The sequence below is a fragment of the Ahaetulla prasina genome, chromosome 10, assembly GCF_028640845.1.
Source record: "Ahaetulla prasina isolate Xishuangbanna chromosome 10, ASM2864084v1, whole genome shotgun sequence".
Classification (NCBI taxonomy): Eukaryota; Metazoa; Chordata; class Lepidosauria; order Squamata; family Colubridae; genus Ahaetulla; species Ahaetulla prasina.
This window is the reverse complement of record NC_080548.1, coordinates 6,539,475-6,558,834: the sequence shown is the minus strand read 5'-3', so window position 1 is coordinate 6,558,834 and position 19,360 is coordinate 6,539,475. Positions and strand designations below refer to the sequence as shown.

The 19,360-nt window shown below is 40.1% G+C and overlaps 1 protein-coding gene across 1 annotated transcript in view; it reads right to left on the bottom strand.

The window, feature by feature from the left end:
* ADGRB2 (adhesion G protein-coupled receptor B2) overlaps positions 1-19,360 on the bottom strand; it is a 396,525-nt gene that overhangs the window by 32,744 nt on the left and 344,421 nt on the right. Inside the window, exons 17-23 of the mRNA XM_058195850.1 lie at positions 18,866-18,992; positions 17,236-17,339; positions 14,442-14,544; positions 8,034-8,184; positions 7,113-7,182; positions 6,505-6,571; positions 4,745-4,830 (exon numbers count right to left, since the gene is read on the bottom strand). Coding sequence (XP_058051833.1) covers positions 4,745-4,830; positions 6,505-6,571; positions 7,113-7,182; positions 8,034-8,184; positions 14,442-14,544; positions 17,236-17,339; positions 18,866-18,992 — 708 coding nt within the window. The remainder of the gene's footprint in view (positions 1-4,744; positions 4,831-6,504; positions 6,572-7,112; positions 7,183-8,033; positions 8,185-14,441; positions 14,545-17,235; positions 17,340-18,865; positions 18,993-19,360) is intronic.

Below are 19,360 nucleotides of genomic sequence, written 5' to 3'. Positions count from 1 at the left end.
GAAGACCCATCTTTGAGATGCAGGCAGCATATGAAACCATGCCCTCTGGTCCGTGGAACCACCTCTCCATGGAACACCATTCTCAGGATTGGCCTGTTTAAGTACACCCAGGAGCACCTCCAGCCCCAATGAACACCCAGCAAGCTGACAACTCTAAATGCCCACCTCTCTGCGCAGAAAGCAGTGGACGGTGATGATGACGAAGCCCTGAATGGAGTTGAAGACGGCAAAGAGGACTTGAAAGAGGATGGAGCGCCGGTCAGTCATGGCAAGCACAGCTGACATCCAGGTGAGTGCCAGGAGGAAGAACCACGCAGGAGCTCCATAGCGATGCCCTAGGAGGGAGGGGAGCAGAGAAGGTGAGAGTGATAGGCCCAGAAGCCATTCTCAGGGAATTGGGGATTGGGAAGGAGTTGGAAATGCCTACAGGCTGGCTGGATAAAGGCCTTGGGACCATTTTGCTTGGCTTTGAAGCACTTTGAGTGGAAGGCTGAGTCAACCTTGGGCCGGGCTTGAACCTGCAGTAATTGCAGGCTGCTGTGTTCTAATAACACTGCAGTGATTCACTTAACAACTGTGGTAAAAAAGGTTGTAAGATCAGGTATGACTATTGAACCACCACGCTTAGCAATGGAAATTCTCATCTGGAGTTTGAGCGTAAGTTGAGGACTACCTGTATTGCAAAAAGCCCAGGTGAGACATACTGCATTCACATTCTGGCTGGTGGCGAAGGTGCTCTTTCTGCCATGTGACCCAGCCCACTTGTGCAGTCTAAGTCCTCTGACATCAGTCCACACAACCAGGATGCTTTGTACGGGAAGTGCTGATTTCAGAGATGCTGCTCATTGTCTGTTTCCTTTCCTCACACTGCATAACTAAGTAGATTTGGATTTTGGAGTGTTCATTATGCTGGAGGCTTTTCAAGTGCTCAGTGTGAGCTCTGATCAAATCCAATTTAACTGTTGTCCTCCCACTTTCCCTGCCTCTCCCTCCCCCCTTTCCCGAGAAGGAAATGGCTTAGCTTGCAGAAAGGATCAGCAGGAACAAAACTTCTTTTTCTGCAGCAGAACATCAGAGGGATGTTTCCACCTCATCCGTGAGAGTTAATAAATAAACCCCTCAAACCACAAACAAGATTAATACATTAAAAGAATTGAGTGAGTTCAGGAGTATTTTACAAGAAAAGTTTTGTGCTCGCCTGTCCACAGTAGAATACCCTACACTACTAGACCTAAAATTCTTGGTTTGGATGACTTAGAACTGCAACGTTTGTACTTAAGACTTAGCATTGCATACAAAATTGTACGTAGTAATGTTTTACTGGTAAATGAATTTTTTTTAGTTTCATTTGTAACATAACGCATGCAAATAATTATTTGAAACTCAATTGTAAAAAATTCAATTTTTGTAACATAATTGTCAAAGTCTGGAACATTTTACCTGGTTCAGTTGTCTCAGCCACTAACTGTCCTAGTTTTAATTCCAACTTAACTTTAGTGGACCTCACCCCATACTTAAGAGGTCCTTCCGGGGGAGAGAGTAAGTGCACTAATGTGCCTATTGTTCCTGTCATACTTTAAAGTTTTAATTTTGCTCATTTGAATTTGTAATGTTCTTTTGATAAATATGAATATATATAAAGATAAGAACAAATCTGACCGTTGCAAAAACAAATGATAGTTAGAAACAGTTTGCCTAGGATGAGGCAATACCAGATGATCCCAAGGTCTGTGTTTGGGCTTTCTGTTTTAGAGACCAGCAGAAGTCACTCTTTGGAAGGCTGGTCTGCTTCACAACTCCACCTGTCAATTTCTTTTTCTTAAGTTACAAGACTTCAGTAAACACTTCACTCCCAGCCTTATTACAATATGTTTCTGAAAATAAGGGTAAGGTTCAAGTTTTCATGAGCTACCTCAGCAGAATCTTAGCCCTCCGAAGGATTCCAATTTCCTCATCCTGGCTAAGACAAATTTCCTCCCATTTGAGGATTTCACCTGAGGTACCTACCAACAATTCCAAGCTAACATCTAAACTTGGAATCCCCAGTGCATAAACAACTTCACATGTGCTCCTGTGAGAGTTGCATCTCACAGTCAGTGAGAAATAAGAGAAAAGCAAATCTGAAGACTGTGCAGAGCACAGATGGAAGCACGCCAACTAGCTCAAAAAAGGGGGGCCCAAGCGATCTGTTATGTAGGACAGGAAGGAACATGAACATCAAGAAGGTTTGAACTTCGGTTTTGTAAATAGGACTAGTTATTGAATGCCAGCTGATGCCAACACTCTTTTGATTTATACTTTCTAATGTTTTTTCAATAAACGTTATTTATTCTTAGCTCTTGGGTTTTTTCCCCCCATAAAAGTGACATCATGGTGGCAAACTGAAAGTCATATTCAGTGGGGCATTTCCATCAAGGAGGGCCTCTGATTTTAGGAGTCCTCCGGTACATGGTACTTTTTTCTGCTTCCTCCAGGATAATTCACTTACTGACTCTTTCAAAAATTGAGGACGATAATCTCATGAACAATTCAAGAAAGGGATGCCAGTTACACAGAGGGATTGCAAACATCTGAAAATGACATGGCTTTCACTTGAAAAAAAGGGATCTGCATGTTAACTCATCTACCCATAATAACGATAGCCCTTAGATTTATATACTGCTTCATAGTGCTTTGCAGCCCACTCTAAGCAGTTTACAGAGTCATCCTATTGCCCCCAACTCATTTTACCACCCTTGGAAAGATGGAAGGCTGAGTCAACCTTGAGTCAGTCAGGATCAAACTCCTGGCAGTGATCAGTGAGTTAGTTTTCAGTACTGCATTCTAACCACTGCACCATCACGGCACATCCTTATTTGAAATCTTATAATCTTATTTGAACTATAAATGAAAAATAAGGTTTTCTGGGGGGATCTATTGCTAAGGTGACTGTCTTTATAATGGCACCTTTCATGTTTTTCCTACCAAAATGGCACTAACCCAAATCTGGCAGGCAATGAGAGGTATGTGGGTCACCAAAACATTTTTAAGCATGTTTTCCTACAGGTAGTCCTTGACTTACAACTGGCCATTTAGTGACTGTTCAGAAGTCACAATGAGTACCCCTCAAGGTACTTATGGCCTGGTTCCAAAGTTCCAATAGACATACACCCCCTGTGGTCATATGACTACATCTGGTGCTCAGCAACCAGAACACATTTACAGTATTTGCAGGGTCCCAGGGTCATGTGACTGTGTTTTATGATGTTTTTGCTGAAAACTGACAATTACTTCCTGTTCTCGGCAAAAACAGCCCATAGCGAACAACTGGTTGGTTTTATAAATGCAACATTTGCTCTATGACCACTGCAAAAAACTTAATGACCACTGCAAAAAACTATTATAAAAATGGAATGTGATCCTCTTTACAACCGTAAATGGGCAGGCTCCAATACAGTGGAGGACTACCTGCATTCAAAAAAACTGTTTTCTTTCAGAGGTACTGCATATTACCTGCAAGAGTTAAGAAAAAATTGCATTGCATTTTCTGTCTCTACATAGGCACACGTAAAAGATATGCTAAATATATTGATCTTCCACTGCCAAGCACAGTTCTATTCTAGACCTAATATAATAAATCTTCATCCAGCCCCAAGCTTAAAATGTCTAATTCCTGTTGTTCATAAATACCAAATACTGGAGACATACCCCAGAAGGACATATGCTTCTTTAACATGCAGCAATCAATGCTGGCTATTGACTGTCCTCTTGATTTTAGCCCCAAATTTGGAGATAATAGGACAAGATGTGTTAAGTATATTGATTTTTCACTGTCAGGCAAAGTTCCTCCCTTCAGACCCCACTGAATTTTACCTAAATCAAAAATACAAACTGACTTCCAAGAATCCTCTTAGGAATACATTTGTCAAAGTGTCACTGAAGGCTAAAAATATTATTTCCAGTATTTCAGTATTTCAAAAAGCTGAACAAAGTCTTGGAGGCTTTGGAGAAGGCCTCGGACCCCTATAAGTTGGTACCAGAATTCAACTAAAATGAGATTTATAAGGAATTTATTTTGGGGGAGGGGCTGGTTTCTACTCAGTCCAACTGGTTTTGTATATAGGTAGTCCTTGACTTACAACCATATGTTTAGTGACCATTTGAAGTTACAAAGAGGCTGGGGAAAAAAAGTGACTTACAACCGTTCTTGCACTTACAAACATCGCAGCATCCCCACAGTCACATGGCCAAAATTTGGGCACTTGGCAACTGGCATCTTTTTTACAACAATTGCCCCATCCTCGGGTCATGTGATTTCCATTTGTGACCTTCCAGTTAGTTTCTGATAAGCAAAGTCAACTGAGAAGCTGAACTCGCTTAATGACCATGATTCACTCAACTTCTGCAATGGTTCCCTTAACAACCACAGAGAAAAAGATTATAAAAGAGAGTGCAATATGCTTAATAAACTGCCTTGCAGGACAACGGAAACTGTGATCTCAACTGTGGTTGTAAATTAAGGACTGCCTGAACATATCTGTTCCCCAGTTATAATGAAAGAATCCAGTTCAAGGGGGTGCCTAAAATACTTTCTATTCTCTTCCCTCCTCTTCCTTTTTCTTTCTCTCTCTCCTGGTGCCTTCAATTGGTTAGGCAAGAGAGGGTGGGAGGAAACATGGTTGCTACTGGGAACCCAAGATGGAAACTTGCTTAAAAGTGCATCTCTATCTCCATAGGTCGGTGCTGAGACCGCACAGAGACGTACCCAGCTCGCTGCTTTTTGGACTTATCTGAGATGCCATCTCGAGACATCAGCTTGTTAAATACGATGATCCCAATCAGCATGTTGACCTGGATAGGAGAGAAATTTGTGATAAACAGTGATCAGGAACTTTTTCCTTTCTAAAGCATGATTTGCTCTAAATTTTCAGGGGTATCCAATCATGGCAGTTTTAAGATCAGTGGACCTCAGCTCCCAGAATTCCGCAGCCAGCTATTGGGAATTGAAGTCCATGGGTGTTAAAGTTGCCAAAATTGGACACTCTGGCTCTAAAATATAGAACTGATGATCAAGTGACCGTAACAACATAAAAACCAACACTCCACAATAAAGGAAAATCGGTATACCAACTATTAAAAAGGTATGCCGATTCCATTTGAGAAACAGAGGATTTGTTTCCTGACATTGCTTTCAAACAAGAAGACAATATCAGTGAGATTCACCATTGTTTGTCATTCTTCACCGTTCTTCACCATACTTTCTGAATAATCAGGAAGGCAAGATATGTGTGTGAATATCCTGCTTTTCATTACACCATTATCTCTCTTGATGTCTGCAGTCTCTGTGGCTTCACCATTTAGTAAGTAAATACATTATTTATTTATTTTTATTTATTAAATTTATATGATGCCCATCTCCTCAATAAGTTGACTCTGATGAACTCATTATAGGAAGTTCTCCCCTACCACCTCTAATAACAAAATATTTTTTTTAAAAAAAAAGTTCAATAAGAAATTCTAATTAAGTTCTCAAGAACTTTGAGAGGAAGGAAGGAAGGATGGCAGGGAGGAAAGGAGAAAGAAAGAAGGAAGGATTTTCACAAGAAATAAACTTAACTAGAACAGCTGGATTTAGTTGTATTAATGTTGGCTTTTATATCTCGGTTCTCATTAATTTTTACGACACATTTTATCATTCTTTAAGATATCTGTACTGGGAATATTACAGCCCTTTTCAAACTTGTAATTTTATCTCAGACAAGTGGTGTCATTTTTATACTGAAAAGCAGATTAAGCTAGAGAAGCACAGAGTTCAGTGAGATCCTGGCTCAATGAGGCATAGGGCTAAAGTACGTTTAGTTTGGTCTGTTGAATAAGCACTAGTAATAAGGGTTCATATGGCACACTAGATAATTCAAAAGTAAATTATCCACACTGTGTTTGTGTCTAACAGCTTTGATTACAGTTTCCAGGGATGGAAATGAAAACAGAAGGTTCCTCTCCTTCTGAATCCAATTTGGACAAAACCTACGATGTAGTGATCATATCACATCTTTTTTCTCTCTCAAAAGCTGAGGAAGTGGGACAAATTCCACTCTTTAGCATGACTGGCTCTTTATGCAATTTTTGGTGGCCACTAAACTCCACAAGGAGGGTTGTTTTTCCTCTACCAATCCAAACAGTCCCTCTTATTCCTCAGAAGATGTGAGGCCTTCCATCCTGGCTCCCATCCTCACTTGCTTAAGAAATGTCTAGGTAGAGGGAAAAACCCCAGCACCAATGGGAAAAGTTAGGGATATCATCAAGAGTGGGCTGGATAGTTTGGACTTTAATTTCCTGCCCTCCTCTTTCTATCGCTCTCTATTTTTTCCATCAACTCCAGTCAAAAAGTGTAATTTTAAGTTTTAAGAGCCTTTATAGGTTCCTGACTGTTCACAACAAAGTCAATGAAATGGAAACCCCACCAATGGGAAAGAATGGCATCCACCCAAGTCAGATCATTGGTGCCCTAGAAAAGTATCTTACCAGAACAATCACAGCAGCAGGACCAACAAAAGCATACAGCAATCCTCCTTCAAGGGACAGCCAGCAGCTGGAGAGAAAAGAAAAACTCACCATTTCAAAACGAAACAAGGGCAGGAACAAGCATCCAACGAATATCTGATGATTCCCCACATGACCAACCCATCTTGCCTTAGTCCCATCTCCTCTAAAGAAGAGATCCATCTCCCTGTACCTTTAATGGTGAATCTTGAAATGATCAAAAGGATCTTAGGGTGATCAGAAGAGCCATTGATGGGATCTAAAAACTGCCTGGCCAAGTTATCAAAAATGAAGATGGAGGCAATAAGTAATAGTTCAATGCAAAGATATGAAAGGGTGTTATTTAAAATCAGAAAAGGAAAATGAGGCTCGTTGGACATTGACCAGTAAGGTGACCTCCCATCTCTCCAATCCTTATCAGATAATATTTGATTTGGGGCACTTTCCAAGATGGATCTCTGTACCTTGAAGTCCCTTCTCACCCTCACCCTCATGGAATTGACAAGCAATGGAAGTGGAGTAACTATTGAACACTGCATTAGTTTCTAATCTGCCCCACGCTCCAATCCTTCTATCCCGGCAAAACCTACTAGCTGGCTGTTCCGTATCCTTTAGTCCGAGTGAAGCCAACTGAAACTGCAACTACCAAGGCTGGCAGACCTGGGCAGGAAAGAAATAGACATAAAGTGTTTTAGGACATTGTAAGACTGCCCAAGAAATTGTGAGAATTTTCAGGGGACAGTGTTGAAATCTTAAAATATGTTTTGCCAAAAATGGGGAAATGTCATTAAGTGGCAAGAATTGATTGTGTATGTGTATATGCATACACGTGCATACACAAATACAAGCACACAGAGGGAGGGAGGGAGAGATGGAATGTCTAGGAAGATTCCCAGAATAGAGAGGACAGAGAAGGATAATTATGGGAGTGGGATCCATACAGAAAAATTTGCTTTGCCCAGGAAAGAGGGAAGTGTGAGAAAGAGACTCATAGTAACTCTGCCTTAATTACTCTGAGTATCTGGGAATTGCTTTGGCAGCCTTTCATGATTCTATTTTGAAATATAATCTATTTCAAAAGATAGAAACAGAATAGTTAATGACAGAACAGTTTGCCAGTTTAACCAGTCAAAGAGCAGCAGTTGGAGATCTTGAAGCAGAGGCCAAGCAGTACTTTTTTACTCTAATTTTGGACTTCCTAACTTCCTAAAAAGGTTCTTAAATTAGACTCATTTTCATAAACCCAAAGTTAACTTGGGTCCTGATTCACATAACATGCTAAAACGTCCCAAAATAAAGTACGGCTAACTAAGCTTCGCCTAATGTGAGAATGCAGCTGCTATGCCTTTTGTTGATCTGGTTAAACATATTGTGCAAATTCAACCATCCAGTCATGAACCAAGGGCAATCAGGCCACTCAAGAGTCACTTGAACCATGAAATGGGTAGCAAATAAATTTGATACATAAAATAAAATAAAATTCTAGATGAGAATGAGAATGTCTATCTTACCCCATCCGAGGCACAGGAAGCGTTTACGAACTAGCCGAGTTCGGATTCTGCCAATGACAGCCAAGTAAGATTGCCAAGCCTCGGTCAGTACCCAACAGAAGGAAGAGAGGAAGAAGAAATGGAGGAAGGCAGCTGTCATGGTGCAGATGGCCTGGAGGAAGAAGAAAACAGGCATCAACTGGATGAAGAGGAAGAGAGCCTTCATCATAAGCCTTCATCATATCACTAGCTCACAGGCTTCTATGCCTAATGATGAGAACAGCAAATTAACAAAGCATGGCTTGTGCGGCATAAGTATGAAAAGGTATAGCTTGCGCTGGGTTGTGGTGTCTTGCAACACACATTTTTGTCACCCATTCCTCTTGTCTTTCCTGCAGGGCCCTATGCATTTCCTACAAAATATGCATCTTGCCATGGGAGGAAATCTATTTAATAACAGTAACGATACTATTCATACTGATAATATCAATTAATCTTTACAAGTAGTCCTTGATTTAGGACCATACTGGAGCCTTCTTATTATGGTCATAGGTCATGAGGATTGTAAAATATATCACCCACATGAACAACCCAATTCTATGACCTTTTTTTTGCAGAGATTGTCAAGTGAAACAATTGCTCATTATAGGCTGGTTTGGCCAGAAATTGAAATTACCGGTAAACATTTTTTCTTTTTCCAGAAATGTCATAAAATGACCACAATGCTGCAAATGGCCATAATTGCAGGCTGGTTGCCAGCCCTCCATAATGAAGTCATATGACTGCAGGTAGCTTTTTTCCCCCCAGGACTGAGTCATAAGTATCCTTGGGGAGGTCCATTGTAATTTTGAACGGTCCCTAAGTGACCAGTCATAAGTTGAAGAATCTGTTTATTACACATTTAATGCAGTGCAAATCTATGGTGCAGTACTGCTCATCCTGTAAGACATGTTTTCCTATTCTAACTGGCCCTATTTCCTAACTGGTTAGCAAAGGCCAAATTTGAGTTTATAGTCAAGTCAGAACTTTTAAGACAGGAACTTCCTGTCTCAAGCTTACCATTTGTTTAGCTTCCTGCAACCCCAGTCAATTCCCAGATGATGTCCATCCTATGAGGGAGTTCTGGCAAGTGCAGCTGCAAATATCTAGAGGACACATACTACAGGGAAGGCTGTTGTATATTAGAGGGCAATGCATCTTTCCTCTATGAAATTCTGAGGCCCATCTGATCAACCTTGTCTTAATATTTTATCATAGAAGAACACTTCTATCACACATGATAGGTTTCATACAGCAGCCATAACTATGATCTGAGCAATGTTTTTCTTTTTTTTCTTTTCAGTTTTGCTTGGTATTCATTACTCTAGCTACATTTTTTTCTCCTTGTTTCTGATCTCTGATTGTAATTAAAAGCAAGTTCTCTCCCTAGCCCACAACCTCATCATTATTTCAGCAGCACAGCTGTGACATCATCTAGAAGAGTGATTCTCAATCTGTGGTCTCCAGACCCCTTCGGGGCTGTGATGTCATCATGGGGGGCTGCGAAGGCTTGAAGAAATGTTGCAATTTACATCTTGAGTTAAGTCTTGGTGGTTTGTGGCTACAAAAGGTATTTCCCGGCAACTGTATGAGCTAGGTAAGAGCTGTGGTGGCACAGTGGTTAGAATGCAGTACTGCAGGCTACTGCTGTTAACTGCTGACTGCCTACAATTTGGCAGTTCGAATCTCACCGGTTCAAAGTTGATTCAGCCTTCCATCCTTCTGAGGTGGGTAAAATGAGGAGCCAGATTGTTGGGGGCAATAGGCTGACTCTGTAAACAGCTGTAAAGCACTGTGAAGTGGTATATAAGTCTAACTGTTATTGCTATTTAAAAGGGATCTGTGGTGAAGAACAGGTTGAGAACCACTGATCTAGAAAATCAAATAAATGAATCACTGCAGCAACCGAGTGGATTCACTGAAGCTGATGGCCACTGAGAGCAAAAGGCAGGAAGGAAAATGGATTAGAGAAGGATGGCAAGAAAACAAAAGTTATTTTGCAAATCTGCTGCAATTGGAGGGTGTGTCTCTGGCACTCCTTAAAAAGGAATGCCAAGTGAGAGAGGTTATTCCTACTATGAAAGAGAACTCTGGGCATTGTGGAAATGGTTTCTTGCACCATGTATATATGGTATATATAACTCCCGAAGCATGATTCTGAGCTCTAGCTGTTGTTTGTTTGCAGATTGACATTTATTGAATTTAAGAGCAGGCCCTCGAGACATCATTGAGCTGAATCTCAAACCTTGGAAACAATCCACCCTGTTTTCCCTCGCAGGTTGCAAAATGGCTGCATCTCCTCTGGCTTTAATCAATCAAGGCTTTGATTAGGTTTTTGGATAGATGGACAAGGTGGCAAAAGGACACATTGGGCTCAAATCCATCCTCCCTATTATTGCATATGAGAGGGACATAAAATGCATTCACCACATGAATGTGTCCATCGAGGAAGTATTAAACCAAAGCCAAGTTGGGATCATAAGCCTGGGAGATATCCACTAGTCATGTGCTGATTCTTTCCTGAAGCTCCCTGCTTCAGTAGACCAACTTGGAGTCCAAGGAGGAAGACAAATGGAAAGAAATCTTCAAAAGCAACAGAACCATTTTTTTCCTTACACAATTCCAGGGTCTATTATTTTTTGCAATGTGTGAATCCAAGCCACAGGTATTGATTCTCTGGTAAATATGTGGGTGAAGTAAGATTTCAACCACAAATGTCTTGCCTTTGCTTTGTATCATTATCTATTCTATGACAGGAGATCTCTTTGGTGGCATCAGAATATGCAGATCTGGTCAAAATGTCTCACTGAATCAGCAAAGAGAATCAAGTCCGCATAAATGCCTGTAGTATCCTTTTTCTCTCCTTCTCTCCTCTCTTATCTGTCTTCCTTTTCTCTCTCTCTTCTCTCCCTCCCTCCCTTGCACATACACATCATTATCAGTGTTTGGAAAGATCAAAGCTGGCTCCCACTGGATGGGCCACGCATACCTTGTTTCAAAAATGCACCAGCTGCTGGGTGTAAATTGCTTTCCATTCTCCCACCATTCTCCCACTTCATCAGCTATAAATGGACTTTTGTAAAGAGACTGCAGCAGTACAATAGAACATATCTCATCCCCAGAACACTTGTTTTATTTTATTTCATTTTATTTTTTCCGGCCTTTTCTTCTCTTTTCAAACAGATTCTGCAGGAATCTGAGAAGAAAGAATGGTTCTGCGGGTGGTCTATTTTGATGGGCCAAACTGGTAAAGCAGCTCTATAAAAGCTGTCATTCCCCTACAGCAAAGTTTTGACACCAGCAAAACTCTCACTTCCACACAATAGGGGCAACAACCCAGAATAACCAACCCCTTTGTTTATTTCCAGCCCCTGCTCAAATGTGGCGATGCTTTCAATTTGACAGGAATGTCCTTAGCAAGACAAATTTGGCCTATCCAAGATCATTCCCACTTGCTGTGGTGGTACACCCATTGCTTCTTTTGTGCTTACAATGGGCTTTCTCTGGTTCAAGAAAAAATGGGTCCAGGCTATCTGTGGAACCATCTCACCCCAATGGGATTGATCTGCCCCACCATGCTGGCAGAAAGGGCATGCTGTGGAACCTGTACATCAAGGAATTCTGGCTGGTGCGATCAAAGAAAGGAGTATTTTCTGATGTGGCTCCTGTCCTTTGGAACATGATGCTCCTTGAGGTCCACATCCACTCTTTTGGCTTTACAAAAGGACAGAAGACCTGGCTTCACCAGTTGGCCTGAGGCCCCAGTAGAGGCACATCATTCTCAAAGATGGCTAATGGACTTAAATAAGATGCCTTCTCCTCCCCATGTGCATCCTTCTCCTTTCCTTCCCATCTTGTTAATTTTAAACCAATTTTAGTGTTATTACTTATTGTTTTAAGGGTTTAGCCTCTAGGTGAGAGGGGCAGCATATAAGTTTACTAACTAATTAGGTTGGTGTTGGAGAAGATTCTTGACAATCCCTTGGACCAGGGGTGAAATCTACTTACCTTCTTTACTGGTTCAGAAGTGCACACGCCCCTCCCAGCACGTGTGTCACATGTGTGTGCAGACCTTCTGTGCATGCGCAAAACATTCTGTGCATGCACAGAAGGTAAAAAACACATTACTTCCTGGTTTTAACCAGGTTTTACCTGGGTGGTCATCACTACTGGATCGCCAAACCACCAGCCACAATTGCTACCAGATCACCAGATCCAATTAAAACTGGGAACATTTCACCCCTGCCTTGGACTGCAAGGAGATAAAATCAGTCAATCCTAAAGGAAATCAGCCTTGACTGTTCTTTAGAAGGACAGATACTGAAGATGAAGCTCAAATACTTTGGTCCTCAACTGAGAAGAGAGGACTCTTTGCAAAAACACTCTGATGTTCGGAAAGATGGAAGGCAAAAGGAAAAGAAGGCAGAGGACGAGATGATTAGATAGTGTTGTTGATGCAATGAACGTGAATTTGGGCAAATTCTGGGAGACAGTGGAGGACAGGGTGACCTGGTGTGCTACAGCCATGGGATTGTGAAGAATTGGACATGACTTAGCAACTGAACAACAACTACAATTAACTCACTAGCTAGCTACAGGGCAGTCAGGGAATGATGGTATGTCAAAAGAGCTGCTTCAACAGAGTTTGGTCTTCCTGTGTCAGATTAACCTGACAGAATTAGGAAGAAGAGTTGGTAGTTATGGTGTGCTCAGGACCAAAATTATCACAGCAAATGGAAGGAAGTTTTAGTTCTTCTCCCCATAGGTGAAACTTAGCAAAGTAGGACTATTTCTTGCCTTGGGTGAACACTTAACATTTCCCCAGCTCTTTAGCGAAGGAGTTGTTGCAGATTTCCAAATCTTTGTAACCAAGTGGAATAGAGAAAAAAGCCACGGGAAAGTGGTACATCTACTATTACTGGTCCTAAAAGATTGAAATTGATTGCACTACAGAAGTTGGGATGGAAATGTTGAGAGGAGAAGGAAAACAAGAAGTAGGATAAAGGGGTAATCTTGATTCTCAGAAATGGGGGTTGACCTATTTAGCACAGTTTTTTAAAAAAGCATGCATATATAATGGCATTTCAGATTTGTGTTTTTTTCCAAAAGGGTTTTGGAACACATAGGCACACTAGTACTCATTTGCAGCTCTTTTTTCTTCTTTTTGAGTTTTACTTACAAAAAAAATCCCTTCCTACATCTCCAATAGAGGAGAAAAAATGATTGTACAGCAAAAAAGAATATCTTGATATTTTATAATTATTAAAATGAACTAAACATGAAAAAACACAAGAAAAGCAAAAATAGCAGAGAAAAGATCTACGTATGAACTAAAACAGAAAGTTAATTAAACCTTTAAGCTTATCAAAAAATCTAGAACACATCAACATTTTTTTAAAAAAAATTCTAACACAGAGAACTTTAAAAAACAGGTTAGTGAATCCATACCCTGGATCTGTTAAAGAACCTTTAAACTTTTTATAACAAATCCAGTATCAAAATATCCTCCCTTTTTAAGCATTCTTTGAGCAGTTCAATAAGTACAAAATTGTATTTTCTGATGAATTAATTTCTTTTTTTTTTTAATTGTAAGAAGCCTATTTTAAATTTGTTAATACCTGGACCTATTGATACTCCAAAACGCTGTATTCCAATTCTTCATTCTATAGTTTAGATTAAAATCAATATTAACATGTGCATTAATATTTATATATAGCAGGAGTGTGTGTGTGTGTGTGTGTGTGTGTGTGTGTGTGTATAAAAAGGCACAAAGGCTTAAGATAATAATTGCTTGATAGAAAGAAGGGTGGAAAGCATAATTCTATGTCTTTTTCTTTTCATTCTTTTTTATTTTTTATTATTTTACTTTTTAATTTCTTAGAAAACTTAATTATTACTTTCTATTCAAGCAGGTATTTAAAGCAGCCATAATCATTTCTTTGATTGCCCAACACCTTTGGGTCTGAAGCACTGTACAACTCTAAGACATTTAGGTTTGAAACTACACAATGGAACATGTCCTTTCTGAATGCATTATAGTCCACAATAACTCACATAGCTTCAGAAAAACAAAAATCTGCCTTCCTCAATGCCCTGCCAAATCCTTGATTGACAAGAAAACAACCAGGAAGGTAAACTGATAACTGCGGAAATGCTCTCATTTTTAATTAAGCACCATCATTGCCTAAATTAGAAGGCAAAATCTAGCACATTTTGGAAGTTAATTCATTCTAGATTCCAATTTGCTCTATTATTTTCTGATTTCCACCAAAAAGGTGTCCAATAATGAAAACCCATAAGAATAATTTTGAAGCAGAGTATGATTAAACACAAAAGTATGACAGAAGCCATCATATGTCCTCCTTTTTGGAAGGAAATTATTTTTCTCACCTTACTGAGCATCTGGGACTGTCCCACCAAGATCAACACATTGGAGGCCAAAATAGAGAGACAAAAATTCAGAAGAATGATGGAACGTTCAGATTTGATAAACCTAGAAAACAAAAGAACAAGTGAGGGAGTCTTTTTAACATATCTGAACCTTGGAAGTTTATTTAGTTCCAGGACATGGCCTATAAGTGCTGCTAGAGCAGGATCCATAGTAATGTCTGGGATGCTATAAATCCTTTTCATGACCAGCTTTCTTTGTTACCTTCTGGGAAGAGGCTTCGTGCTATCCGAAGCAGAAGACCTAGATTTTGTAATAGCTTTATACCATATAGCATCAACCTTGTTAATTCTCAAAACTCTTTTTTCTGCTATGTATTCAAAATGGACTGTGATTAGTGTGTGTGTGTGTGTGTGTGTGTGTGTGTGTGTGTGTGTGTGTGTGTGTGTGTAGTATATGTGTATATGTATATATGGGTATGTATATACCCTGTTTTCCCGAAAATAATACATCCCCTGATAATAAGCTCAATCGGGCTCTTGAGCACATGGCAATAAGGCTAAGCACTTATTTCAGGGTTCAAAAAAATATAAGACAGGGTCTTATTTTCGGGGAAACATGGTATATTTCTTCTTTTGGGATTGAGCATCAGAATTTCATTTTAATGTGTACGATTGTGTACATAGAAAAATGGCAATACAGTAGACTCTGACTTATAACCACAATTGGGCCCAAAATGTATGTTGCTAAGTTAAGACAGTTGTTAAGTGAATTTGGCTCCGTTTTACAACCTGTCTTGGAACAGTTGTTCAGTGAATTACTGCAGCTGTTAAATCAGTAACACAGTTGTTAGGTGAGTCTGGCTTCTCCATTGACTTTGCTTGTTAGATATTTGCAAAAGATGATCACATGATCCCTCGGGATACTGCAACAATCATAAATCTGAGTCAGTTGCCAAGCCTTGAATTTTGATCATGTGACCATGGGGATGCTGCAATGGCTGTAAGTGTGAAAATGGTCATAAATCAATGTTTTCAGTGTGTTGTAACTTCAAAAAATCACTAAGTGAACTGTTGTTAAATCAAGGATTACTTGCATAGATTAGATTAGATTAGATTAGATTAGATTATTGTATCTTAGTTTATTTTAGCTTAGTTTAGCTTAATTTATCTTAGTTTATCTTAGTTTAGTTTAGCTTAGTTTAGCTTAGTTTAGTTTAGTTTAGTTTAGTTAGCTTAGTTTAGTTTATTTTAATTTAGCTTGGCTTAATTTATCTTAGTTTAGCTTATTTTAATTTAGCTTGGCTTAGTTTAGCTTAGCTTAGTTTATTATAGTTTAGCTTATCATAGCTTATTTTAGCTTTATCTTAGCTTTAACCTGGTTATCTCCCTGCTCATACAGGTGGTCTCCAGTTAATGATGGCAATTGAGGCCAGTTGTAATGTATGATGCCACATCACCACACTGCTTAGCAACAGCAGCTTTAGTACTTCTGTTCATCACTGTTTAGTGTGTCCCACACCATTGTTAAGTGCAATGTCACATGGGCACCATTTGTGATTTCTGTCCAGCTTCTCCACTGACATTGCTTGTTAGAAGCTGGGCTGCACAGGACTGCAGGATGCTGTGGTGTCATAATTACAAGCAGTGGTGGGATTCAAGTAATTTAACAACCAGTTCTCTGCCCTAATGATATCTTCCAACAACCAGTTTGCCAAACTGCTCAGAAAGTTAACAACCGGTTTTCCCGAAGTGGTGTGAACTGGCTGAATCCCACCACTGATTACAAGCCACCAAATATCTATATCACAATCTTATGACTCTGGAGATGATGTGACAGCCACAATTATGAAGACCAGTCTGTGCTTATTCTGTGCTGTCATAAGTTTAAATGATATCTGAATAAATAGCGACAAAGTACCACCTCTATGGGTTTCATACGGTTAAAGTTGCAGGAGGGGGAAAATTATTTCATGTATGCATTGCCTGGTGTTCCTGGAAGATTTAATGCCACCCAACAATTGTAGGGTTATTTTTTTAGACTTAGCAACACTCCTCCCACACCACAATCATGTATGGTGTTAATTCTATGGGTGGGTGAGTGCTGGCTCTGCAGCTGTTTTGTTTTTGAGGGTGGAAAGCTTTCACCGGCTTTGGTGAAATTGTGGGACAAGTTCAGAGGAGAACATTCCCCCATGGTGTTCAGATAATGCTTTAAGAGAGCCTCTGTGGGGAGTTCCCAAACTCTTCTTTAATCTTCAGTAATTGTTCCATCTGCCTGAACCTTCTTGATCCCAATTGTGGAATAGATTCACACTTTCAAAAGTGGGAGTCAGGAACAAAAATACCATCCTTTGTGGATGAAATTAAAATTGAATTTTAATTACATTCTTAGCTCAAATTGCTGCAAACAATTTGCGCCTGTTACAGACCACTTTGTATTATTTACTATATTCAACTCATGCTGTTGAATATAGAAGTCTTGAAAGACCAGAGGATAAAAATGATAAGTTGGAGAAAAAATCACTGTCTTCAGGATTGGCACCAAATGTTTTAGCAGACTCTCAACATCAAATGTGAAAACTAAAAGACCAGAATATCAAAAGGGCTAAGTTTGATAGTCTGTTTGTTCAGTGTACTATAGAGTATTTTATTTTGGCTTCAACAAAATAACCATCTCCATCTCTTAAAATGCAATTCTCCCTATGCTTTCTATCTGCACCTAATGTTGCGATTAACCATGGTTGGCTTTTTTGCAAACCTACCTCTTCCAACCATAGCTCTTGGGCCAACATACCTCCAAAATGCAGCATAGATTGCCAGCAAGGTCAGCAAAGCCATACAGGAAACTGCACAGCCAATCATGAGGGGGACTGATGGAGAACTGCCAGAATCCATAGCCTGTAAGAAGAGAAGAAAATATTGCTCTATTGCAGAGGAGACATCTGATGTTGGAGGAACTCCATGTACAAAGGAAGACACGCTCACAGTATGATGCTGCACCAATGGTACTGACCAAAAACGAGCCAAGCTAGAAGAACCAAAACAGGCTTGATAAGAGATCGGGCTCCAAACCTTCTACCTCTGTATAAAACTATAGCTACAGAGTGCAATTTGATCTGTAGTATTAATTATGGAATAATTATATGATATATATGATTATAATTATATAATTATTATGTTAGCTTATTATATTGGGTGAGCTCAATCCATATATTCTGCAAATGTTTGGGAGAGAGAGGAGAGGAGAGCAATGGAATGAGGAGGCAGAGCTAAGGCAATCTAACTTTGAGCTGGTATGAAGCGTATGTGTGAATACATCCCTGTGCAGAAGGAAGCCACCAGAGGAATGTCTTGGCATATGATACTTAGGAATTCAATACCATCTGACCCATTTAGTTTGCGGGCTCAAAGCATACAGCTCAAAACTAAGTCTTGGCTACAAGAAAAATGAAAAGAAACAGCACATGCTTTGGATAATATCTTTAAAATGCAGTTTACGAGCATTAAATATGTATTAAAATATCTATTTAATAGCAGTTATGGTACAAGTTTTTAAAATTGCAGATTAATATGGAAATGTGGTGGAATCAATTTATAAGCAAACCAAAAGAGGGTCACAAATTGGATGCGGAAGATTTATCTATCCTTAGTAGAAACTACAGCAATTATTGCATGCCACATACTACTAATAAATATCTAATATTTATATTAGTGCTTTAGAATGTGTAACCACTCTGCATAATATTATCATAGCACAATCGTAACAGCAAGCATTGCCACAAAGCTATGAGGATGCTCACAATTCTGCCAAAATCACAGAAGGGAAACAGCCCAAGCCTAGCTAGATAATTCCCAGGGAAATGAGATTTGAATTAACAGATCACCCACATTTAGATACTATTCTTGATTGCCAAGACCGCACAACCATATCAGTTTTATTGTTTCGCTATTTCTTTTAACCCAGATTGCAAAGATAAGAGGACGGGAAAGTCTCAGTATCTATGTGGAATGGACAATCCCAATGAAATTCAATGTCCTTGCAATTTCACAGTGGACATAAATTAAACATAGCTTCTTCTGATCGTATATAATATGCCCAGAATTAAATGGGGAGAAGAGACACCAAAAGTCATTCTGAGCTCTATCTGCATAGCTTGGTCCCATCAAAGAATATTCAACAACCATCTTCAAACTGGATTTCCTGAGCTATTCCCATTCAGTTTCCAGAACTTCTTGCTGGTCTGCTGAGGGTCAGGATCAGGACTCTCTTATCTCCCCACCCTCTCTTCTCCTTTACTAGAACCTCAAATCCGAACTCTTTTTTTTCTTCCTGGGCAGTGGCCACTTCAAAGCATGAGACAGGGCCCACCCAGTGTTCTTCCTTAGCCCCACAAGATCCCCTTAGCTTCCTCAACCCCACTTACCAGGTCTTTGGGGAGCTGAGCAACCACGGCAAAGGTCGAGAGCTGTCTGCACTGACACTTGGTATGAGCAGAGAGGGTTTCCACCGTCTGGCAGCTTTCGGTGTCCCAGTTCCCAGAGCCAGTCTCTCTGATTGATGGCCCAGGGCGAAGGAGAAAGGGGGAGAGAAAGGGAGAATCTGAGCAATTAAACATATGGCTCACCATCCACATCTCTCCTGCTTGGGGCCTGCTTCCACCCTTTTCAAGAGCCCTCCTAAAAATGTGTCATTTTGCGCCAACTCAGCTGGCTGGTAGCAAATGGGTGGCAGACCCTGGAGTCTAAATGGAGGCTGCCTCTTTAATCTCCTGACCCAGAGGTTGGGATGAGCAGTCTTCCCTCCCACTTCCTCCCCCTCAGGCAGAGAGTGCAGCCAGCCTGTTCCTCCTTCTACTTCTGCCACAGCTGCAGACCATCTCGAGGGAGGAAGATTGGAAGGGAAGGGAAGTTGTGTTGCA